Source organism: Chrysemys picta, chromosome 8 (assembly GCF_011386835.1).
Source record: "Chrysemys picta bellii isolate R12L10 chromosome 8, ASM1138683v2, whole genome shotgun sequence".
NCBI classification, from domain to species: domain Eukaryota; kingdom Metazoa; phylum Chordata; order Testudines; family Emydidae; genus Chrysemys; species Chrysemys picta.
Genome location: NC_088798.1, coordinates 11,299,570 through 11,324,509, shown reverse-complemented (window position 1 = coordinate 11,324,509; position 24,940 = coordinate 11,299,570). Strand labels below are relative to the sequence as shown.

General features: G+C 44.6%; 1 protein-coding gene across 3 annotated transcripts in view; it reads right to left on the bottom strand.

Moving 5' to 3' along the window:
* Positions 1–7,821: 7,821 nt before the first annotated feature.
* The window catches only part of PODN (podocan), a 34,745-nt gene continuing 17,626 nt past the window's right edge, over positions 7,822–24,940 (bottom strand). For 2 of the 3 annotated variants that reach the window (XM_005284830.5, XM_005284829.5), the window contains exons 6-11: positions 23,497–23,653; positions 21,248–21,363; positions 18,764–19,421; positions 16,005–16,153; positions 10,341–10,531; positions 7,822–8,498 (exon numbers count right to left, since the gene is read on the bottom strand). In XM_005284830.5, the coding sequence (XP_005284887.2) occupies positions 10,369–10,531; positions 16,005–16,153; positions 18,764–19,421; positions 21,248–21,363; positions 23,497–23,653 (1,243 nt within the window). In that variant the 3' untranslated portion in view covers positions 7,822–8,498; positions 10,341–10,368. The remainder of the gene's footprint in view (positions 8,499–10,340; positions 10,532–16,004; positions 16,154–18,763; positions 19,422–21,247; positions 21,364–23,496; positions 23,654–24,940) is intronic. The other variant, XM_065555364.1, reaches the window with a different exon arrangement.

The following is a 24,940-nucleotide window of genomic DNA, read 5'->3' as shown; positions in this document are numbered from 1 at the left end:
GAGTTGCAATATAACACTAATATTTTCCTTAATAAAAACGCAGAATGCAAGGCTTCTGTAGGGAATTCACTCACTGTTACTTACACTAGTAATTGCTTTGTTATATTGCAATGGCTTCCATAAAATGAGTCCTATTCGGGAGAGAAACCGCATGAACAAAGCAGCCTGCATTTCATGAAGTCTCAAACTCAAGTTCTCTAAACTTATTTGAGTGTGCTAGAACTTATAAAGCAGCTATTCCCAGACCAAAACAAAAACAAAAACCAGCGTGCTAATACAGAGTCCCCAGGCGAGCACAGCTGCAAGCAGAATGGGGTTGGGTCCGTTGGGAGCTGCGCTCCTCAGAGTCCTGCACTCTCAACTCTGCCATGGACCAGGGCAGCAGGCACGCCGCAGAGAACTGCAGGATTATCAGGTGCATAGCTCCCTACCATACATCTGCTGCTACAGGTGCAGTGGGGTTGAGAGCCAAGTTCCTCACAACCTTTCAGCATCCAACTGTCACCTCTGTCTTCACTCAAGCACCCTATGCAGGGCCGGCTCCAGGCACCAGCATTCCAAGCAGGTGCTTGGGGCGGCCATCTGCAAGGGGCGGCAGTCCGTGTGTTTTTGCCGCCCCAAGCAGCACACCGAATTGCCGCCGTGGATGGTGGGGGCAGTCCGTGTGCCGTTAGGGCGGTACGTGCATTTCCATGGCGGCGGCAATTCAGCAACAGCTTCTATGTTCAGCTGCCCGCAACGGCAATTCGGCGGCTTCTATCTTCCAGCTGAAGACAGAAGCTGCTGCCAAATTGCTGCCCTAACGGCACACGGACTGCCCCCGCCGTCCGCGGTGGCAATTCGGCGCGCTGCTTGGGGCGGCTAAAACAGTAGAGCCGGCCCTGACCCTATGGACCATAGAAAGGGAGGCTGATAGCGTGATAAACACAGCTTCCAGTCCAGCTGTGTCTGCAGGGAGCTTTATTACTAATGCAGCAACCCCACCTCCTGACGCAGCTTAGGGAACAAGCCCCCTCTCTCCTGCCCGCAAGGGGGCAGGGAGATGGGACTTGTCCTAAACACACCTCAGGAGTTGGCGTGACAGCCCAGCTCCTCAGTTGTCTGGGGGTGCTACAGGGTTCTCCTGTTGGCCCCAAACCACTTCCCCCTGCACCCTCCTAATGGGCGTCTGGGGGTATTTGCATGGGGGCCTGGGGGAAAGAGTCTCCAGGCTCTCCCAGCTCCTCAGGAAAGGAGAGCTTGCAGTTCCTTCCCCCGGCACTGCTGCCTGATTGCGGGGGGGGGGGGGGACGACCTTCACTCTCCTCCCCCTTCCCCCAGCTATGTCCCTGGAGGGCCAGGAGGAAGGGCTCCCACAGAAATGATCCTCACTTATTCATTTAAGCGCTTGTCATAGAACTCTCGTGTGAAAAGGAAGGTTCTTTTGACAAGCCCCATGATGGGTAAGGGATAGGGCTGGTCAAAATTTTTCCATCCAAACTTTTTGATGTTCTTTTTTCCGCCCCATAGAAAATTGGATTTTCAATTAAAACAAAATTTTCACCAAAGAAGTGTCTGCTTTCTTTGGAAAACTGATTTTTTTAACCAAAAGGGAATAGCCAAACCCCAAAATATTTCAATTCTAAAATAGCACTGCGGTGCCTCCTGGGCATTGTAATTCAGGTGTCACATGCTCCCATTCTCTGTGGGGCCAGGCTCGCCAGGTGGACTTTCTCTCTAATGATGCACCAACCTCCCTGCACCAAGAGGTGACCTCCAGTGGTCGTTAGAGGTGCCTGTGACCCACAGGAGTGGATGCAGGAGCTGTGTTTGTGCCTGCGTTTTACTAGCTGCTCCAGCAGCATTCCCCCACCATCATGCTTGGGGACGGGGAGAAGGGCAGCTGGAGCAGTTTATGGCAGAGAAGGAGCCACTGCAGCAGCTCTCACACCCCACCAACACATCCCCTTAACCAACTCTGAACCTCCCTCGCCCTACACAGCCCAGCTCCTCTTTCCCGGTCTCCTGGGCATTCCCCACAGCACTCACTGTGTGCAGTCTTCAGGCAGGGCAGTGGCCATTATCCCTTCCTCTCCCATCAGCTTCTGGGGCTGCCAGACTGGGCTTTTCTCTTCAGCAGGCCCCTGCCCTCTCTTCCAAGGGAGATCTTCAGGGTGCCCCCTTAGTCCATGAGGAGGCCCCATCTTCTGGACAGGGCTGTTTGCCCCACGCCTTTCAGAGCCTGGGCCCCACACAGCTCCAGTCTGGGCCTAATAATCTGGGCCTAGAGAAGCCACATCCCCCAGTGTGAATGGGGTTGTCTGTCAGAGCTCTGTCTCACAGGGAAGCTGCACCTCTAGGGGGTGGGGCCATATCTTATAGGGCAGGATCCTTCCTCACAGGGCCTCCCTGTCTGTAGGGGGTAGGTAGGCCTGGGCCTCGACATAAGGCTGCGCTGCCTCTGCAGACACCTCCCTATAGACTGGGGAAGATGAGGGGCACATCCACTCCCAGAAGCAGCTTATGGTGGGGATGGGAGGGTGGAATCACCACTGCCCCCCCACTTCAGGCCCTGAAGTCTCCAAGGGTGAGTTATGGGGTCCAGCAGAACAGGGGAGCCACGCTGGAGCGCGGTGGTGGGGTTTGAACATGGTGGGGGGGACACACCAGGAATAGAGGAGTCAGTGCGTTGGGAGCTGGGTGTAAGAGCAATGCGGGGGGAGTGAGAGTGGGGGCAGCACACTCGGTTAAAGAGAGTGGGGGGACTGGCAGGAAGAGGATGTGGGGTGCAGAAAGGGAAGATGGGAGGCGGATCTGAGACAGGAATGGGAGCATGTGGAGAGGAGCGGAATTGGGAGTGGTTGCATTGATGTGGGTGGTGATGGAGCTGAGCCAGGAGTGGGGACGTGAGGAGGCAAAGCTGAAATGGGAGAGTGGGGGAGATTTAAGGGGGGGGCTGAACTGAGTCAGGAGTGGGTGGGGGCAATGCACAGTGTCAGATCTGAGACAAGAGGGGTAGGAGGGCAGGTTGGTTGGCAGTAAGGGGGTGAGTAGTGGCAGCAGTTGCAGGAAGAACAGAGCTGAGATCTGGACAGTGGAGCATGGGGGGTGCAAGGGACTTGGAGATCTGGACAGTACTGATGATTGCTAGGAAGAGGAAGCTCCTGTGGTTTGTAGATTGTCAATTTTTAAGTGCAGGAACTGCTGACGAGGCTAGATCCACAAAGGGATTTAGATGCTTAACTGCCACTTTAGGCACCTAAATCCAAAACCCCCACTCAGTTGCCACCAAACCCTTTGGGCATGTAAATTCCCTAGGCACCTATGTTTCTGTCAGTAAAGTCCCCATGGCACTATATTTCTGATAGCAGTCACCTCAGTTCTGACACCTGGTGTTTAGCTTACGCCAGCCCCAGCTAGATCTTCAAACTAGCGGATTCCCTGCCTACCTCACCTCTAGGTACAGATCTGGTAGGACCACACTCAATGTCTTCTGTTGAAACTGTTCCACTTTGTATAAAATACTTAAATATTTATTAGGCCAGTGACCAAGAGCATGAGAAGGATTCTACAGCCCAGGGGTTAAGGGTCCATATGGGATGTTAGACTCAAGTTCGAAGTCCCTACTCCAATTAATAAGTATTTTATATAAAGCTTTCTCAGGAGAAACAGAGACACCCACCCCAATCACCCAGATGCTAGGCACTTACCTGGGAAGAGAGAGAACTGGGTTCAAGTTCTTACTCTGCATCAGAGTGGGTCTCCCACGGCCTGATTGCTGTGACTACTGGGTTTAGGGCTCTTCTTTGTTTGAAATGACTGACCTGACTTAGGCACCTAACAACAAGAGAGGTTGGGCAGCAGTGGATCCCAAGAAGAGGACGGTGCCTCACATTAGGCACCTAACTCCTTTTGTTGGGCAGGTTTTAGGCTCCACCCCTCTCCTTAACATTTCCCATTGCCTAGTTTAGGCACTGCAAAGCCTAAGGCCCCTTGGATCTAGCCCTATGAATCTGTAGAATGGGTAGCACAATGGGGCCCCAACTGCAGTTGGGGCCTGTAGGCAGTTCTGTAATATAAATAATAGACTAGACAAAATTTTTAGAAAATATACTGTAAGGATGAATCCTGCCCTAACTGGATTAGGGCTGGCTAGCCCAACAGGAGATTTCCCTCTCTACCTATTATATGTGAGATGTTGTCTTTGGTTCATACTCTGATGGCAAGAATGAGTCTGTTCTCCAGTCGTTAATGAAACGTTGTTAGACACTTGGCAGAGCAGTATATAGAAGTTTCTCTGGGAGAATGGGGCTCTGCATCCCATAAGGGAAGAGGGACATACACACACTCACTTGTTTGGTTTAAATCTCACAATAAACCACTAACCTTGTTCCTCTTCAATAGTTGCAGCGTCAGGAAGAATCAGAATCCCTCCGAATGTTTCAGTTTGAAGGAAAGTGATAAAAGATTGAGTCTTGCTGGTAAGAACTTACCAATGGGATAATTAGGTAAGTCAGGTTTTTTGGGGCTAACATCCATGACAATGTTCTTCTAAATCCACAAAAAGGAAATGACAGTGCAAGCTTCCCTCACTCTGAATTGGAGGGCTAACTCCAGTTGTCTGAGGGTTAGTTTCAATGCCCATTCAACCCTGTGCCTTACAAGTACTTACACTGGCTTGGTGCCACTGTAAGAACTTCAATAGGTAGCTAGAGAGATTCTACATAGGGCCGACTGCAACACAGCACTGGACCAAAGTCCACTAACTCATTTCACCTAGGCTAACGCAGGCTCAGACATTAACTTTCACTTGCTACTCTCATAGCACCAACCAGGGAGCAGAAAGGGGATTGGTAATAGGATAGGAAACCTAACACAAACTAAGTCATTTCCAATATTACACTCCCAGCAACTACAAGGGTCTCATTCCATAACTGTACTGAAATAGAGAGTTGTGTCTAGGGTAGGTTTCAAAATTAGTCAAGGATAGTACAGTGTTCTAAAATGCAAGGAATATTTTAGGGAGGGATTTTAAAAAGCACCTAACTCTCAAGCATTTTCAAAAATCTCACCTTAAACAATATATTTTTCCTAACACTGCTTTACTTTTTCAAAGATTTTGGTTTAAGAGCCTATAGCACTTGATTTTGGGGGTATTTGTACAGTCTCTCTCAAAAAAGTTTACTATAACGGTTGGTGAGCTGGTGGTATTGCAAACCATTACACATCTACAATACCACGGAACTGACTGGTGTGTGCATGGCCTCGTGCTGTACAATTTTATTTGCATCTTCTCTATATGAACCAAATCTCGTCAAAAATATTTGCGCAGTTGCTGAAGTGAAGAATTTTGTCCAAGCTCAGAAAAATCTTTTTTTTTTGTTTTTTTCAGACTTGTGCATTATCTCCATAGTATGGAAAATGGGTTTTAAGAAAAAAATTAAATTGAGGCCTTCATTTGTATACACACTCATACAGGCCATGCAAACATATTGTGTGTTGAAATGCAAGCTCAGTAAAATGCTTCTAGGACAGATGTTCCAGATCTGTGCGTTTCACTACCAACAACATGCATATCAACTTCAAGGAACATCAGTTCTTTCTTCTCAAAGCCTGAGCAACTCACAGGAGAAGACAAAGTCATACCCTATGGTGGCTATGTTGGTCTCTTTTATTGGCGCAGTATTGTAAGTTAAGCAGATAGGCTGATTTCCAAGCTGTCCTCATTTTTGTCACAGGGAAAAAAAACAGAGGCCCTGATCTTTGGGTCCCTTGATACTCAGAGCTTCAGGGGCTGGTTAAGACCCTGGGACAAATCCTTCAATAGGTCTTTGCACCAGCTGGGGCTCTCTATAATGCGAAAGGACTCCAACCGTACCCCCTGCTCCAGCCACATCCTTCCAACAGGGACAAATATGCTGGCTCTACACCAACCAGGGAATCCCCAGCTGGCTGGTAATGCTGGCTTTCTAGCCCTTCTGAGCTGGTAGGATAGAGCACACTTAGCTGGAATAGAGCCAGGGATCTGCCTCCCACTCCCTCCTCATTTGTAGAGTCATTTAGATCTGTGCAAACTGAGTTGCAAACCCTACTATTTTGGTTTGATAGAATTTTATGTCTATTTTGCACAGGCAGAAATGATATATGAAAAGAGGAATCAGCCCTATAGTTCTTTTTTGAGCAGCAAAGTAGTTTAGCTTGCGATGGACAAAATACGTTTTTTGTGTTGTATTTTTATTGAGGAGACAGTGGCTTCTTTAAGCCTAAAACCAGATTGTGGTCTTAGTTATGCTGGTATAAAGCCAGAGCAGTTTTGTTTTTTTATTTCAGTCAAGTTATTCCAGATTTACACTGGTGTAAAAGAAAGCAGACTCCGGCCCTCAGACTGAAGTTAGGCCTTCCTTAGCAAATGCTAATACTTGCCCTAGGGGGCCCAGTCCTGGAAAGTGTTGAATATCCTCAATTCTTATTGATTTCAGAGGCAGATGAGGGCATTCAGCCCCTTCCCAGGAGCACTCAAATGAAATAGAAAGTTTAATGGGAATCAAAAGGGGCTCAGCAACTCCCTGGAAAAAAAATCAGGTGACTGTTTGTTTTTGGTGGTGGTGGGGAAATAAGTTGTTGGATGGACCCCATCTTTACCATCATTGCATTCCAATAGTAATGGGTAGACAGAAACTTTCAACTGTTTGAGGATTCTGAAGAGCACTGTCACTTCTACATAAGGTAACTTAAATATCGGCCAGGGCTGCAAAGAGAGGGGTTGTAGGTTTGAGACAACTTTGTAAAATATATTCAGCTTTTTAAACCATGCTCTCTTGTTACTCTGCTTACATCTTTAGAGGGGGCTGTCTACGGTCTCATGGCAACTGTGATATCTGTAGGTTACCTCAGAAATATTCTCAATAGTTTGGGGGTGCTGTAAGTTGATCTGTTTTGTGGGGTGACAGTCTGAGTGAGCTGTTATTTAGAGTGATCCATATACATCGCTACGTGGAAATCTATTCCAGAAATCAGTTGGCAGTTGTTTTTTTGCCTCAAACACATACTTAAAGCTCATGTTTGTATTTCTTGTTCACATTTAATGTTTGATTTTTGTTTTTTCTTTGTTCTGGAAGTAATTTTTTGCTTTTTTTTTTTTTTCCTTCTGTGACTTGTCCCCATTGAGAACTGGCAAGGCCGTGGAATAACTCATGTGTTAGAGAAATCAAAAGGGAGAATGTATAACTAGACCTTCTCCAGTAGGGAAAACAGCTGGTGTAGAAACAAGCCAACACAACACCTGCAAATAAATCCTAGGAGCACATTATGCAAACAACATGTGCTCAACCAGAAACCCTCACTGCATCAACAACTTCCTTGCACTGATTAGATAGCTCAGATGAAGGACGTTACAAGCCAATTAGAACCTCACAGCCCTTAAGCTTTGATTCTTATTTTTTCAGGTCTGTTCCATGATTTCAATAGGAACTGAGAGCACTCAGGATATTACAGGAGGGGTCTTAAAAGTGAGAGCAGTTTTAAGGGCCCAAGGTCCTGCAAGGGTTGGGTCCCAGTCTAGCACTCTGATGGGAAACCCCTCCCGTAGCTGTCCTTAATGACATCTTAGGGTCTGCTTATGGGAGGTTCTGAGTACCCACGACTCTCACTGGCTTTGGTGGTGACAGGATCAGGCCCTTAAGTATGTATGCTATACAATATGCATCTAGTTGAGAATGTGTGCTGCTGTACAGCTCCTAAATATTATTTGGTCCATTCACCTGGTCACTCTTCAGGGATATTTGTACAAATGCCTCATGGACAAAAAGCAGCACGGCAGAAACTTTGACAAGGACTATAATGTAAAAATGCATTTCTTTTTTATATATGTACAAGAGTTGTTGATTTGTTTTAAAAAACCTTTCTAATACGGGCATATACTGCAGGCTTTGATAGTAGGGATAAGTTACTATGGGATCCAGCCTTAATTTGCTTTTCTCATCCAAATATACATATTGTACTAACAGAGGAATGGAGTAATCCAGTCTGGTTGTTCTTATTGCTGTTTGGTGATGAAGATGCCTCATATACTGCTCCTCCGATGAAGCTACTGTAAATACCCATCCCTCTTGATCAACTATCAATCTGTTCGGGGTGAGAGAAAAGAGACAAAACGTATACATGGTTCATTTAAAATGGAGTGACAAAGACAGCATCTGAAGGCATGTGTTCAAAACAGTCCCATATTGTTATTATAGATGGAAATGGTAGGGGAAGAGAAATAGAAGAAACAAAAGCCAGCTTTTGTGAGTTCCAGAGCAATTCCTTATGATCCAGAGTCTTGTATAAGATGAATTGGAAGCTTTGGGATGGCATTCAGGGTCTCTCCCTGATTAAGGCACTATAACAGGCTATCTTCATCAAGCCTGGCCCAGTGCCACAACAAATAGTCTGGGTGTAATTCACCGCACGTTTCGCTAAGTGCTCTCAGTATATCTATATATAGATACAGGAATATATGTCATTTTCCATATGTTTTCCTGCAAAACATAAGGAAGGCAAAAAGAGTTACATAACTTTGGAGCTTGTGATTCAAAACACAATAAGCTTAATGCATGCTGACAGAAGTCAGATGTGTCCCAGCCCAAAGCAGAGATGTACTTCTTAGAAGGTTAATTGTACCTTGAGTTATTAAGTGTAAACTATTTTCCTAGGAGATTAGTTTGACCACAAGTTCTCTTGTACTTTTATGGATAGCACAGGCATGGGTCTAATATTTGGCTTTCCCAGTAGCTCCTGCCCTGTTCCAACGCTGGTATCTCAAGTAGACAATCCCCAGTACTGAATTGTTCCATACTCTAAGATGAAAACATTTACCAAGGTGGAGACCACATTTGTTTTCACATCTAACCAAATCCAAATTTGAGCTTGGGTCTCCAGTGGCAAAAGGCTAGTATGTACCTTGACCCCTGCCACCTTCCCACCCATAAAAGTCTTTTTTTTAAGAGTAGTGCACTGCACAGCAAACAATAAGAAGAACATAAAAATGGCCATATTGGGTCAGACCAATGCTCCATCTAGCCCAGTATCCCATCTTCTGACAGGGACCGGTGCCAGATGCTTCAGAGGGACTGAACAGAACAGGGCAATTATCAAGAGATCCATCACCTGTCGTCCAGTCCCAGCTTCTGACAGTAAGAGGTTTAGAGAGACCTAGAACTTGAGGTTGCATCGTGGCTAATAGCCATTAAGGGATCTGTCGTACATGAACTTATCTAATTCTTTTTTGAACCCCATTATACTTTTAAATAATCAATGGTCTCCAAACACTGCTGCTCCTCCACCTTATCGTGAACAATAGAAGAGAGAAAAAAGTTCAAATAGAGGGATTAATTGGCTAATCAGATTGGTAATGAGATACAGAGCTCTTCATCTCTAGGTCACCAGCTCAAAATCAGCCCAGGTTGGTAGTGACCTGGACTTGTCATGATCTGGAGGCTCTTCATTGAACCTATGTGAAATAAAATATAAAAAATATTTGGAGATATACCTATCTCATAGAGCTGGAAGGGACCCTGAAAGGTCATCAAGTCCAGCCCCCTGCCTTCAATAGGCAGGACCAAGTACTGATTTTTTCCCCCCTCAAGGATTGAACTCACAACCCTGGGTTTAGCAGGCCAATGCTGAAACCACTGAGCTATCCCCCCATAATGGTTTCAGTACAGCCCACAATGGACAGTGCTAACTATACAAATACCACCCCCACTACAACTGGGACTCTTGTTTCAGCCTTGGAAGGGGTGGTGATGGTTTGGATGTGAATAAGTAACAGTGACCCTATGGACGGGTCATTATATCTGGATCTAAAAACGTAAGCCTCGAGCTACAGGACCAGGACCATTAGCTCACAGGCATTAGCAGACAGAAGCCTCTAAATGCAGTCCAGCTACTTGAGTGGATCAAAGAGCCACACTGGTATCAATGTGGGTTGCAAGTGGGCATGGAGACTTTGTCATCCCAAGAGGCCATTCCTCCAGGCCATACCTGAGACATATCATGGGGGCAAATTGGAAAGGCAGGTGCTCCTGCTTCCACTGCTGTACCTGCTGTGTGGATAATCAGAGGCTGCTAGAGTCTGTCCAGTATTTTTGATAAACACCAGATACACAATGATTTTTTAAGAGAAATTTTCCAACCAGCTTTGACTCTGCCATCTCTGTCCCATTGTATTTTAGGATGGGCCTTTGAGTCCAATACCCCAACTCTTACCCATGATGAGTAATTCCATTTACTTCAATTGCACAACTCTTGTGAATTAAGATTACTTACGTAAGGGTTTCAAGATTGGACCCTTGAGTAGATATAGTAGGATGGTTACCTACCACATGATGTGCTTGAGTCTGTTCATAGTTATCTTGATTCTTCCTCTTCTTCTTCCTCCTCCTCTTCTGAATTATCCCTGTTCTTTGAAGTATCACTGAATTCAAAGTTCCCTTCAATATCCAGCACCTGTAAATGCTTTAGGCTTTGGAATGTACTTTCCTTCACTGCTCCAACTGCTATCTTATTATACCTTCAAAACAAAAGTGTGACCACTGTGTTTAAAATAATGGTTCTCTGCAGTGTGCTACATTCTAATTTTGAACTTTGCCTTTATGTTAGTATCTACAGAGATTATATATTGTAAGTACAGTACACCTTCTACCAACTCAGGAGTGTTTGGAGATTAGAAGGTAGCCTGGGTACAAACTTGCCATAACTTCGTCCTGGCACACATATCACTCCAAGAAGTACTGTTCCAGCCTAAAAAAGCAGCATTGTTCAAAGTGCAAATGCTGATTGCCCTGACTCTAGGATGACACTTCTGAGAGCAGGGCCTTTTAAAGGTGGACATTTTTTAAAAGTCTCAGGTTCAACAGCCTGGATGGCAAAATGCAAGGGCCAAATCCTGAAGTCCATAAGTGGACTTTACTCAGACAAACTCCCATTGATTAAACTGAGACTTCTGGCTGAGGACTGAGTAAAATCAGAGGACTTGGCCATTCTGGATGGGTAGAGGAAGAGATGGAAGGTAATGATCTGTGAACAGCCTAGTTATTTATATATCCTGATTATTTTTAACTGTACCGGAGTTGACAAAGGACTTTTATAGCAGGGAAACCCTGAAAATGTGAGTGATACGCAGAGTAACTGCTCACTAGGATTCCAACTGATCTTGCTGTCAGAGAAACAGTTGTTCCAGATTCCATCTATTACCCTGCCCCTAACCTCTACTGTTATACACAGCAGAGAAAAATCACAGTATTGGAAAGTCTCCCCTATGTATTCTTTATCCCAGCACCCAATACTTTCCTTCCCATAGGGAAATGGTACCAGCTGCATGTCCTAAGTTTCAAAGTATAGTGTGTTTGCAGCGTTGTTGTAGTTGTGTTGGTCCCAGAATATGAGAGAGACAAGGTAGGTGAGATAATCTTTCTCAACCTTTTTGATTCCAGGGACTGGCTTGCTGCCTTCCTACACTGTGTGAGGGAGATCTCAGGGACTGGCGCCAGACCACAGATTGGTCGTTGAGAAACACTATAGGAGACCACATAAAACGAAATGGGCAACTGAAGGTTAGAAGGCCGTGGGGTGTTTTACAGATAGTTGTAATGAGCCATAAAACCAGTGTCTCTGAGTCCATAGTTTTTCACATCAAGCAGAGTTATGAATTTAAGTTCCCAGGCTTGCTTTTGAAGATGTTGTGCAGAAGCAAGTTCCCCACAGACCAGGACACACCAAACTGAAGTGGCACCAGACCCTGCCAGAGCACCAGACCCTGCCAGAACAACAGATGCAAAACCTGCAGACATATCTCCTCTGCTACAATGATCAAAATCCCATACAACACACCTTTCAAGATTCATCGGTCTTACACACACCTATCACAACATGTGGCTGTGTGCATTATCCAGTGCATCAAATGCCCCAACATTAACTATGTGGATGAAACCAGACAACCACTACACTCTCAAATGAACTCACGCAGACAAAAATACCATGTCACCTGTGGACGAACACTTTTCACAAAGCGATCACTCTTGTATCTGGCCTCTCAGTACTCATCCTCCAAAGGAAACCTGCACAACACCTTCAAAAGATGAGCCTGGCAACTTAGATTCATAACTCTGCTGGACACTAAAAACCATGGACTCGGAAACACTGGTTTTATGGCTCATTACAACAATTTGTAACACACAACACTGCCTAACCCTAAATGGCCCAGTTCATTTTAAGTGATCTCCTACAGGGTGAGTAAACCCTTAACAATCCATCCCAATTTGTATTTAGCTCAGACACTCTGGTTTCCTTCCCCAAACCTGAAGAAGAGCTCTATGAAGCTTGAAAACTTGTACTTTCCACCAACAGAAATTGGTCCAATAAAAGATACTATCTCACCTACTATGTCTCTCTCAAAGTATAGTGTGCTTGTCTATAAGACTCAATAACATCTGTTGATAGTTTTAGATTTCCCCCCCTTAAATATTGAATCAAAGGCTCCCTGCAGAAACACAACAAAGTGCAACAATTGTTAATCTGTAAACAATGTAAACATACAGTATGTATTTTTAAAGCTCCTTCATGTCTATTTTGTGGCCCATCACTCTTGAATGTGGTCACTGTTGTATTCTCTTAAATATTCCCAGATGCACATGCCATAGTTTTACAATGGTATGATGACTAACGGCTTCTTGTTGACAAATATATCTTAGGCTGACAAGGCCTTCTACTAACTACTATCGCAAGACATTTTAGTGTATTTGTTTTATATACACACACTTTTATATACATTTGGTTTTTGAGCTGCATCCAAGTTCTCACTAAATTCTCAGAACCCTGAGCAGCTGGATTCACAGACAGCAGGCTTTTAAATTATTGCATAGTAAGCAAATAAAATTATCCAGGAAGGAATTATTCGGATCTGTAGGTTACACAAAGCAATTTAATTGCATTTAAAGGAATAAGATCAGACCGTATAAAGCTCACTATGCCATGCATATCCCAGGCTTTTGAACACATTACTGCAGGGATAAAATATCAGATTAATCAAATATTCCGTACTATCTAGGGGTTTTATAAATCTTGTCTGAGCAGTATTGCTAACATCAGTCTCTCAGAATAATACAAATACATAGGTTTACTGGCCCAAAAACTGATTTAACTTGCACTGGTGTAAATCCTGAGTAACTCCATTTAAGTTAGTCACCACAGTTTGGATTTATGCCGAGTATAGATGAGATGAGTATGTGGCCCATTACACCTACCAAGTATATAGTTAAAAAACAAACTCTTGGTCTGGTGGAGTTTCTAGTTCAATGCTATTTAATCTAAATTGCATCCTGGATAGACATCAGTATCTAAAGGTTTGCAGTGGTTTACAAAGCAAAGAAGCAATCTTTTCCTGAGCCAAAAGGATGGGAAAATATTAAGTCTCTGTCAGCGCCGTGGGAAACGGAGACCTCTTGGTTTGTAGAGCTTTTCATGCTCATGAGTTTTGAATTTGAACAGAGCTCAGGAAACACAATAAATTGTCCCAGGCGTGTATGAAACTTACTCATTGAAAAGTTTATAGAAGTGAGTGAACTTGGCCCAAGTTTGGGGTTTGCAGTGAAAGATGATGAGTTTCACTTTTCATTTTGAAAGTTTCACCCAGTTCTAGTCTCTGTCCTTAATTAAACTTGAAATTCTGAATATAAGGCCATGAACTAGTTTGAAAAACTTTGGGTTTCTATCCCTACATTCCAGGTCACTTCTGCAGGCAAGTTCTGTTCAGTGCAGGACAATGGTAGTGGGGGATATGTCTGCATGGCCCTGTCACTTGTGTGTGATCTGGGCCATTTGTGCAGCCTGAACTGTGTAAAGTGGCCATAGCACACTTGAGAATGTGGCACCGCATGTTTCGCACAAAGTGCACAAATGGCCACGTTGAAAAGATTTGCTGTAATATTGCTGATTGTTACCACTGGTAAGAGATCTTGTCTTCAGCAAGCATGGCATGCTGGTTTTGGGGTCTCCTCCCCACCTCTGTAGCAACGATAATGACTGGAGCCAGGATCTGAACAAATGTATGGTATTATGTGTTTCCTCTGCACTGTAGATTCTTTAGACTCATGGGAGATATTAGAAATCGGAGAGGCACAGTGGGTGAGGTAATAACTTCTACTGGACCATCTTCTGTTGGTGATAGGGTTGCCAGGTGCCCAGTTTTTGACTGGAAAGTCTGGTCGAAAGGAGGACCTGGCAGTGTCCAGTCAGATGTACTGACCAGACACCAAAAGTCCGGTTACCGCGGGGAGGGAGGAGGCATGGGGTCATTAACTGACACTAGCCCCTGCTCAGCCAGGGCCACCTTGTACCTGTAGGTGGGCTTCTTGTCAGGCTGCAGCAGCTCTCATCCCAGCCCCAGAGCAGAGGGAGCCCAGCTGGAAGGGAAGATGGAGGATGGAGACGATCCACCGAGCGACAGGAGTGCGGTTTTGGGGGGGGGGGCGGAGCAGGGGGGGGGGCCTCAAGGGTCCGGTTACCTGCCATTGGAAAAGTAGCAACCCTAGTTGGTATGAGACACAAACTTTTGAGCTACACAGAGCTCTTCCTCAGATCTGGGCTGAAGAAGAGCTCTGTGTAAACTTGAAAACTTGTCTCTGTCACTAACAGAAGTTGGTCCAATAAAAGATATTTCCTCACCCATCTTGTCTCTCTAATAATCTGGGACCAACATAGCTACACCACATAATAGAAATCAGATTCAGTTTTTTGCCACAGGATTGAAAATGCTCCTTCCCAAAAGATCTGCAGGGCACTTTCAAATGGTTATTGAAAATCAGTTATTACACAACATCAGGACTAGAACGATCAGTCTGCAATACTACAGAGATCAATTGTCAAACTGTCAGCCACTCCCAAGTTACCTCCTGGTGGCCAAAGGTGCCTCTGCAAAAGTCTGCCTCAATTTCCCCTTCGCTCAGGGCCCCTTTAAAAGTCCACATGGTCCATATATTCAGAACATTCTCCTTCTGGGGTCCAATTCATTAAGTGCTGCACAAAGTCATTCAAAATAGAACTCACACGTACAAAGTCTTCATCCCAGTTTCAGCTGGGCCCAGCCCCTCCTCTCTGAGGGTCTGTCCTCTCTTTACAGTTTATTTCTTTTACCCCAGTGCTAAGCTGGTCACATAGTCCCTTCTCCCTGTGGGTCTCTCTCTTCCTGCTCTCTCAGCACCCCATACCTGGAGTATGGCCTTCCCCACAGACCTTCCCCAATCGTGTTTTCCCATTGCTCACATAGGGCCCTGCAGGAGCCTTTGTAATCCCTGCAGTGTCTGCAGGAATCTACCAAACCCACAGCTGTCTCCCACTTTATAAGGCCAGGATATCTCCCCTTAAGTTCAACTGGGCAGCAGGTAATCAGTCCAGGTTCACTGGATCCCACTCCCTCTAAGAGGGCCAGGCCAATCTCCCTATGCCACCCATGATCATACAAGCATCATAATCATATCATGGGCTCACCCCTTCCCCACAAAACTACCAATGCAACACGCACACACACACACATTGTGCAAAGCTATAGTCATGCATGCCCCCAAACCACTAACAAGCTTCTATTTGCTATAGTATAGAAATTCAGGACTGAAAATCAGTGGCAAGGCTGACTGAGTTAAAATCAGACCTTCCAAACTTTTAGTTCCTGGCTATATCTGGGCACATGACAAACACGTACATTGACATCCTACCGTCTCTCTAATCTGTCTGCCTGACCCATTCTTATCAACACTGAAATTTAAAAGGATGCAGCACTCAAAGTCGAGTGAGTGTATGCGGTGCACACATGACCTCTCACAGCATATAAACCTAGCTGCACCCTGGATTACAGTATGATCAAGTTGCCCATAGGAGAAGCTAGGATTTTAAATGCCTCCCCTTCCCCCCACCCCTGAAGCAAGCATTCACAAAACAGAAAAAAAAGCAGAACATCCTGTGTACAGACTCAACGTAGAAAATGCCCTTACCTGAGGAAAATTCCCTTTATGTTGGGTGTGGATTCAAAGGCATTCTCTGATACCATGGTGATTTTGTTGTTCTGGAGATATAGATATTCTAGGGATCCTGGCAGGTCCGATGGAATAGAGATCAGCTGATTGCCACCCATATCTAATATCTGAAAGGAAGAGTCAAAGTCAGGGATTAACTGAAGAGATGAGTGTAGACATCAGCAGCACCAAGCATATTTCATTACTGGTGAACCAGATCATGATGTGTGAATCTCAAAAGGATGGGTATTGATCACTATCACTATGGGTAACCATCCAGAAGTTAGGTACATGTGCAATACCTATCCCAGATTACTGGGTCTGAATATCTGAGTAGGAAATCACCTGAAAAAAGGCTCTTTTTTTTGGTGTGTGTTTGTGTGAGAGAAACGGAGCATTTTCAACCCTGTAAAACGGTTCAGTTTCAGTTCAAGGTGGAGGGATTTTTATGTTTTCAAACCTCGTTTCACGTCAAGATCAATGTGGCCGGGAGGATTCTGGCCAGCCAAAGCTGTAGGGGGTCCTGTCCTCCCATAAAGCTATTTAATCTAGCAGTATCACATCAAAGATCATGCTGCTTTCTTTAAGGGCACCTACATTTCTCTATCCCTATCCTCATGTGTTAGTCCAGGCCTGTTTGTAAATGAATGAAAAAGATACTGGGTTTCAATTATGCATAGAACTCCTTGGATGATATTCTCTCAAACACTTCATTGATTAAAGTTACTTTTCAAATGTCACTTTCAAAGTTACTTTTCAGACCAATGTGTTCGCTATTAGCTAGGGCCTGATGCCACAACCCTTACTCACGTGTGTAGTCTTACAGAAAGAAATGGGCCAAATATTTCTCCAACTCCCTAAGATATATTTGTGTAGCACCAATCGCCATAATATCTGGCCACTGCTCTGTGTTACATTACTGCAAATCTGGAATTCCAGTGACTTCAGTACATTCATTCTGGATTTAGGCCTCCAACTTGCAAACATTTATGCAAATGCTTAACTTTGCACATGCAAGTAGTTTCATTGACTTCAGTGGGAATAGTCACATGTGCAAAGTGAAGCAGGTGGATAAGTATTTGCAGGATCGGGGCCTTACTCAGCTACAATTTGTCAAACCTACCACAATAGGACTACTCATGTAAGAACTGCAAGGTCAACCCCTTAATGAAGTATAAATTACTGTATGCTGTAAGAGAAATAACTAAGTAATAAAGCCACTCAAAAAATGCAATGTGCCAAATGCAACCTTAAGCAGTGTCCTTAGAGGCTACTGGAAGGAAAAAATGGGCCTGTTATAGTAATGTCATTTTTCTTGAACAGAGTTTACAATGTAGTAGGACTCAAGGGGCTCTGCATTACTCTGGCTTGACACTAATTTCAGTGCTGTGACAGTGGCGTAAAACCAGAGTTATGTAGTAGTGAATCAGACCCCTAGATAACAGAAGCTTATGTCTTCTTAATAATTAAAGCTTCCAAGATCTTAAGAGCATTTGGTTTGGTTTGAAAACAGATGGGTTAGGATGGATAAATGTCTTTAGTACTACAGTGAAACAATCCCACCATCTGTAATCTTCATTGGTAACATCATCCTTCGAAACTAAATTCCATCTTTGAACTAACCAGCTTTGAAATACAAACATACAGTGAGTCACACTTTAGTTTACTTGCCTTCATGAAAAGCACCAAGTTGACAAGAAAATTAAGAAGGTATGATAAAAATAATGGGCCAGAGCCTCACCTAGTATAATTTGACATTGCTCCATTAATTTCAATGGAGTTATGCCAATTTATACCACCTGAAATCTGATGCACCATTTTCTCCATAGACTTCAAGAGCAGAACTAACATGAGATGAACTGCTGTACAAATCAAAATTCTTGGCATGTCTGAAGCCCTTATGCTGATAACCAGCATCACATATGCTCTGCATCTCTTATCCCTGCGGTGCTTGCAGATACAAACGCTCCCTCCTTACAGTGCACTAATGTAGGCACAGTGGATGGTTGCCATATGACAAGGGCAATATCTTTTAATGCAGGGAATGGGGCTCTTGCCTAAAAGGAAATGCAGACAAATCCTTCAGCTACTGACACAACTGCAAGATCATTTTGCATAGCACAACTGTGATTGTTCCTGCCTGCCTTATGTTTCTATTCAACTGTCCCTAACAATTAACCAAAGGACAGGCAGTTGATTGAATCCAGGCCTCCTAACTGCTATCCAGGTGCCTTACCCAGCTGAGCTGCTAAATCTTACAGCTTGGCTTGTCTGACTGTAAGCTGCTATGAATGTTTTGTGCATTAACAGCTTGTTTTATTTACGCACTCCTTGCCTCCCAGTGTCCCTCCCTTCAGAACTCTACACAATAAAGCTTATTTAAAACCCTTGCGGGTGGGGAGTGGCATTTGTATGGCGGCATATGGAGTTTTAGCTGCATGAGTCATTAATATCCCGTTGAAAATATAACACAGCTTCAGAGTCCAGGACCAAAGAAATCCTTATGTTTCCCCTGATAACAGTACAATGGCAGCTGTCTTTCTATTTAGGAGGACAACTCTGCCACCAGTCTTTTAAAATCAGATAATGTCCCCTTTCTAGACTGTCCTGCACTTAATGTGCAGGCCTAGAAAATAAGGACCAATCTGAATCTACCATTAATGCCCACTGAATTGGACCAAGCAAATAAGGAAGGGACATCCATATTATCAATACAGTAGAGAAGGTGGTGTTTCTACCTGGAGACTGCTGAGTTCCCGCCATGCTCCCCTGTGAATGGAATTGACTTTCAGTTTATTGTTGCTCAGGAAGAGCTCCTGCAGCTTTGTCATTCCTGCCAGGGCTCTTCTTGGAATGGTGCTTATGTCGTTCTCCTTCAGTTTCAGAATCTGCAAGTTCTTTGGAAAGCCAAAGGGCAGCGTGTGGAGGTTGTTCCCAGAAAGATCCAAGGACTTCAGCAGTCTCAGCTTGCGGAAGGCCTCCCGATGGATATGAGGACTTGTGATCTTATTGTAACTTAAGTTTAGCTCCTCCAGTAAGTAAGTGGTAGCAAAATCATTCCTGTTAATCTCAGAGATCTGGTTGTGAAGGATCATAAGTGTCTTCACTCGCCGCGGTAGCCCGCTGGGAATCCTTTCCAGCATATTGTTGTACAAGTGGACAGTATGCAGCTTCTTCAAGCCCTGGAAGGCTAGCGGGTGGATCCCTCGGGCTTTTAATTTGTTGTTGTGAAGTAGAAGGTACTCAAGGTTTCTAATTTGGATCAAGACGTCCCTGCCAATCGTCTTAATTGCATTCTTCTCCAGGTGAAGGAGGACGATGTTTCGAGGCAAGCCACTCGGGATTTGTGAAAGGTTATTGCTGGACAAATCTAGATATTCAAGGCTGGATAGTTTCCTTGGAAAAGCAGGAAAGAAAACATTCTCTATTTACATACTGCCAAGTGAAACAATAATCTGTTTCCCTGGGGGATTTACCCCCTTTTTAAAAGACTTTCTCCCCCCCATCGTGGCTACCCTGCTACTTCCCTTACTGTCCTTGATGTTGTATCCCTGGTCGGGACAGCAGAATACGTAGTTCCTCACTGGCCACTAGGGGATATCCAGTGCCATCAAGCACCAGCTACACTTGCAGGAGAGCTGGCTGGATTCCATAAGCATCTGCCAGGGAGCTGAGATCTGCGTTTCAGCTTGGTAGTTCTCTCTGTTAACACCACATACAAAATACTACAGCCGAATGATCAAAGTTATTGCATGCCACCAGAAAGACCGGTAGAGATGCAGTAGAAAGACCATTAAAATTTAAAAGTTCTGCTGTCAGTTTAAAATGACTACATCACAATCGACACTAACTCCTGTCTCTCATTTCAAATAAAAGGGTATTTTTCACACTAAAAACACAAGTTTTGACTTTGAGATGATGCTGAATTGTTCTCACCAAAGGGGGAAACATAAGCTCAGAGACCTATGCCAAGATTACGAACTTCTCGTGACCTCCTAGTATTATGGAAGTGATTCAAGGCCAGATCTGCTTTGTGTAAACTATTCAAACTAGATTCTAAGGACTCAGTTGTAGCTAAAGCAAATCTTCAGTCTAGCCACTTATACCAACTGGATGCAGATAAGTGGCATTATTTCCCAGCTCAGTATTTCAAGGCAGATGTTTCTGGAACTGGATAGCTTCTCAAGTCAAACAGTATACTCTACCCAGGAAATATGGATTTATGTAGTGCAACCTTCATTGACCACTGAGTGCAAAAGATCAAACCCCATCCCCACTGCGAAAGGTGATCTGTGGCTTAGCCGGAGTGATTGTGCTGTGCTCATCCAACCCTTATCAGAAATGTTACACACAACATTATTCTGGAGATAAAAATAGCAAACTCACAGATAAATGACTGTGCAATTGTGAGGATGCTAAATAGTAGCGGGAAGAATAAAGGGGTTGTTGCATTTTCCTTTCTTCATAATCTGACAGGTTTATAGAGTACAGAGCAAGTTATGTGCAGGACAAGTACTGCGAGTCAGATCCTCAGGTACAGCCAGTCAAGTACTCCACACAACTGGGAAGGCAAAGGTAGCTTTCTGACACACTGATCCCAAGAGTCTCAGTTTACCCAGGGCACAGCATAGAGAAGCCAAAAGGCTATTTTAAATTGCACCAGCTTGTAAAAAACCCTTAGGGGCCATTTTACTTCTGGGAAGTATCAAAACACAGCATTCTCCAGCTTTCCTCCTACACTGGGGTAGCCCCATGCCAGGGTAATCCTGAACTTAGGGCAGTTTTCAAGTCCGTTTTGCACTGTGAGAGCAGCACAAAGGAGAATCAGCAGAGCTGAAGATCTAGCCTTAATGTCCAGAAAACGGCACTCGGATCTAATCATGAAAAGTGCTGAGTGATCTCACTTTGGTTTCAACAGGAGTGGAGCCCTAAACGTTTACTGACTTCAGCATGACTCTAGGCCTCTCCCAATAGGCACCTGGGATTTTGCATGATTGGGCCTGTAGCTACCAGGGAGCTAGGATCATTGGTGCCCTTTCTTTAAAGACACTGTCTGATACCAGTTCAAACTGTTCAATATGTTTGCATTTGGGTGGCAGCACCAGAATCTAGGCCTTTACATATAGACCCAGTAAATAAAATGGCACATTTTATAATAGAAACCTTGTACCTTCTTGTACATGTAAAGAAAAAATAGCCAAATTTAAAGAGCAGCGTCTCACCAGAAGGTTTCATTGTCCATCCCTTCATTAGTCAAGTAGTTGTTCTGCAAATACAGCTCTCGAAGGCCCGCAAGTTCATTGAAGGCTCCTTTGGGAATCTTTTCCAGTTTGTTGTTCTATAGACACAGAAAGCGCATTATTAGTCTGAGAATATCCGAGTCTAGAGAATCATCAGGCACAACTCTGAGCAGCTAGCACGATAGGTCTCATGTCCATGGGCATAAGAAGCAATGAAAAATCAGTAGGACTAGCATATGATATATTACATGGGGCTGTTATCAGGCTGTGAGAGAAATATATCCAAACACTAGGCCAAATCCTGCAGTCCTTTCTCACTCACTCTTCTGGCACAATTCCCTAAGAGTTTTGACTGAAGAGCGAGTAAGAGAATTGCAGGATTTAGCCCATTAACAGGCCCTACTTACTGTACAGGTTCCTATTCCTTCCCCCCCAAGAAATCTATGCACCTATCAATCAACCCTGGCCAAAGAATCTAGACTCAGCAAACCAGATTCCACTATAAAGTGGACCAACCAATTCTACAATCCTAACAATATTCCTTATCTACCAGAAAGTACAGTTCCTAAGAGTTAGATTCCAGAAAGCTACCTTCTCCCCTTAATGTGGCTTCTGAATGGCCAACAGGCAGCAAAAGATAAACCTTTGCTGTTGCCCTGAGCCAACATTAAAAATGTTGTGTTCGTTGGTGCATTTCATTTACAAGCAGGAATTATAAGTGGGCCCCCACACTTTTAGAATATATAAAGGCACTAATGTTGAATTTAGCAGACACAAAACAGTTCAAGTATATGAAGAATGCACCGGACGCTGGGACAGCTTCTTGTCTTATACAACATCTCAATCAATGGGACTACACCAGTGTCGAAGTGATCAGATAGAGGAAAGAGACCACATGACTGTGTCACATCAAAACGAACCCTGCCTCTCCCCTTTCAACTCCCAGCGGCTATCCCTCATTTATTGTTGCTCTCCCATTGGCTGGTCAAAACAACAGGTTCATGTGTCGCTACCAGCAGATGACGCTTTTTGGAAACAAAGCTCACATTTCCCTCTCCAGTCCTCCTCTTTTCCCCCACAGGGCCCAAGACTGCCATTCTCACAGCTGACTGAGGAAAGACAGTTAAAGTCCAGCACTGGGCAAACTCTGTCTTGATTGTGCACGGGGCTGAGTACCCACATGTCCCATTAAAGTCAATGGGATTAGCGAGCACTCAACATCTTGCAGGAGGAGTCTAGCAATTCGCAAGATTAGGCCCTTTGTTTTTACCTCTCTCTAAACTGGAGACACTAGTTCCTAAAAAGTGTTGCATGAGAATCAACGGTGAAACCTTCAAAGGAGAGGAAAGGAGGGCAGGCAACAAAGGACTGCATAGCTTAGGGAGATGATAATAGGCTAAAGGCCCTCTTCATCTCCCAGGGATTGTCAGCACTAAGCACAACTGGATCCAGAATTCTCCACCATCGCAGCTCCTCCATGTTAGCTATGGTGAGAGCTCTAGTGCAAATGGGCGACACGTGATTTTAATCATGATTAGATGACACTGAGATAATACCGGAGCACAGCTACACTACAACATCCACTAATGCCTCTGCCAGGGTTAGCTGCAGCCATGGAAAATTACTGGTTCAAATATTCCAGTTGCCAGTTCAGTAGAGACCAAAAGTCATTGCTACTTGAAGGTGATACAGCCTATGTGAAATAATCTGGTGAGCAAAGACTGTACCTTCCTAGTGGATAAGCAGCTATGTCAGAAAAAACACCATCACACATGGCAGGCTCAGCAAAGAGGACAAAGACCTAATGGCCTTAGAAACTTATCTGCCCTCTCATCTCATCTCTTATCTGCCCTCTGTGTGATTCCAACACGTGAGGACAGCATGACAAAATGTGCACTCTCTCTGTCCAAGGACTGCCTGGTGTTTGGCTACACTCAGGATTGAGACATGCAAGGCTGCCAGCCAGCCACCAGCAATAAATTCCCTTGGAAAGAGAAAAAAAGGAATTTTGATCTAGGCAAACAGCTTGTTACGCTGCAAAACAGCCATCACTTCTCATGCCAGTAAACTTGTATGTACAGGGGAGATTGGCTACTCTCTGGCTTGCTTTTAGTTCAGCCCAAACCTAGCAGGCACAATCTAACAATGGGCCTGCCTCGGCAGCTTAAATCTCAGACACACACAGAACTGCATCCCAGATGTAAGAGAATACACAGAGTTGGTTCCATTACCTTTAAGTGTAGTTTATATAGTGCTGGAGGCAGGTTCTTCGGAACATACTTCAGGAAATTGCTGGACATGATCAATATCTCCACGTTATTAGAGCCATTGAATATATTATCAGGTAACCCAGCATCTGAAAGTTTATTGTTGTGAAGATATACAGATCTACCAGAAAGAAAGAAAGACTGAATTAGGCAGTATGGTCTGATTTCCTCTCTTACCCAATACAGCCTTCTGAAATCTACACCTCAGTCTATCTTCTTCCTTGTCTTAAGATACATATGTTCATTTTTTAATGTATCACTTATTCGGCCAAGTATAAAACAGATGTGCCCAAACCACAATACTGGCCCCAAGCAGTCTCTGAGTGGTGGAATGTTCAAAATCCAAACCTGAATCTGGATCTGTATTTTATGAATCGCCCACATCTTTAAAAGGCTGAGACAAAGTAGGGATAGCTCAGTGGTTTGAGCATTGGCCTGCTAAACCCAGGGTTGTGAGTTCAATCCTTGAGGGGCCGTTTAGGGAACTGGAGTAAAAATCTGTCCGGGGATTGGTCCTGCTTTGAGCAGGGGGTTGGACTAGATGACCTCCTGAGGTCCCTTCCAGACCTGATATTCTATGAAAGCCTGGAATCTGTACATGGCAAGACTTGGGTATGTCTGAAATCTGGATCTGAATTTAGCAGCTTGAGCCCAGCTCACTGTTTGGCCACAAGGCAAAGAGAAGCTATTGGAGTGATGGGCAAACCTCAGAAAGTTTAGAGGTTTTGTTTCAGAGACATACCCAAAGTTTGGGTTCTAATCTAAATCAGTGATTCTCAACCAGGGGTCCAGGGCCCCCTGGGGGGGGGGGGCACGAGCAGGTTTCAGGGGGTCTGCCGAGCATAGCCGGTGTTAGACTCGCTGGGGCCCAAGGCAGAAAGCTGAAGTCTTGCTACACAGGGCTGCAGCTCCAGGCACCAAGCCCCACCACCTGGGGCTGAAGTTAAAGCTTGAGCAACTTAGCTTCACAGTGCCCCCTGTGGTGTGGGGATCCATGCAACGGCCCTGCTTGCTACCCTCTAACGCGGGCCCTGGCTATTATATGCACAGTTGTTGTGGCACAGCTGGGCCGTGGAGTTTTTATAGCACGTTGGACGGTGGCCTCAGACAGAAAAAGGTTGAGAACCCCTAGTTTAAAGCACATCCCAACCTTGAGTTTGCAAAGTTGGGCTATAAATCTCTTGAGGATTGGTCATCTTGGGAGATTCCATTCTTTCTGCTTCCACGAAGGTGGGAAATAATACAAGAATAGCGTCTATGTTGCTATTTCACAATTTCTGCTCCTAGAACTCAGGAGTGCAGAGACCACTATGCAGATGAAAGAATAGGCATAACCAGTCTGTAAGACTTTTAAACTTAAGGTGAAGGTTTGGGGAAATATGTTTATTTCCCTTTGCACCAGTTAGCC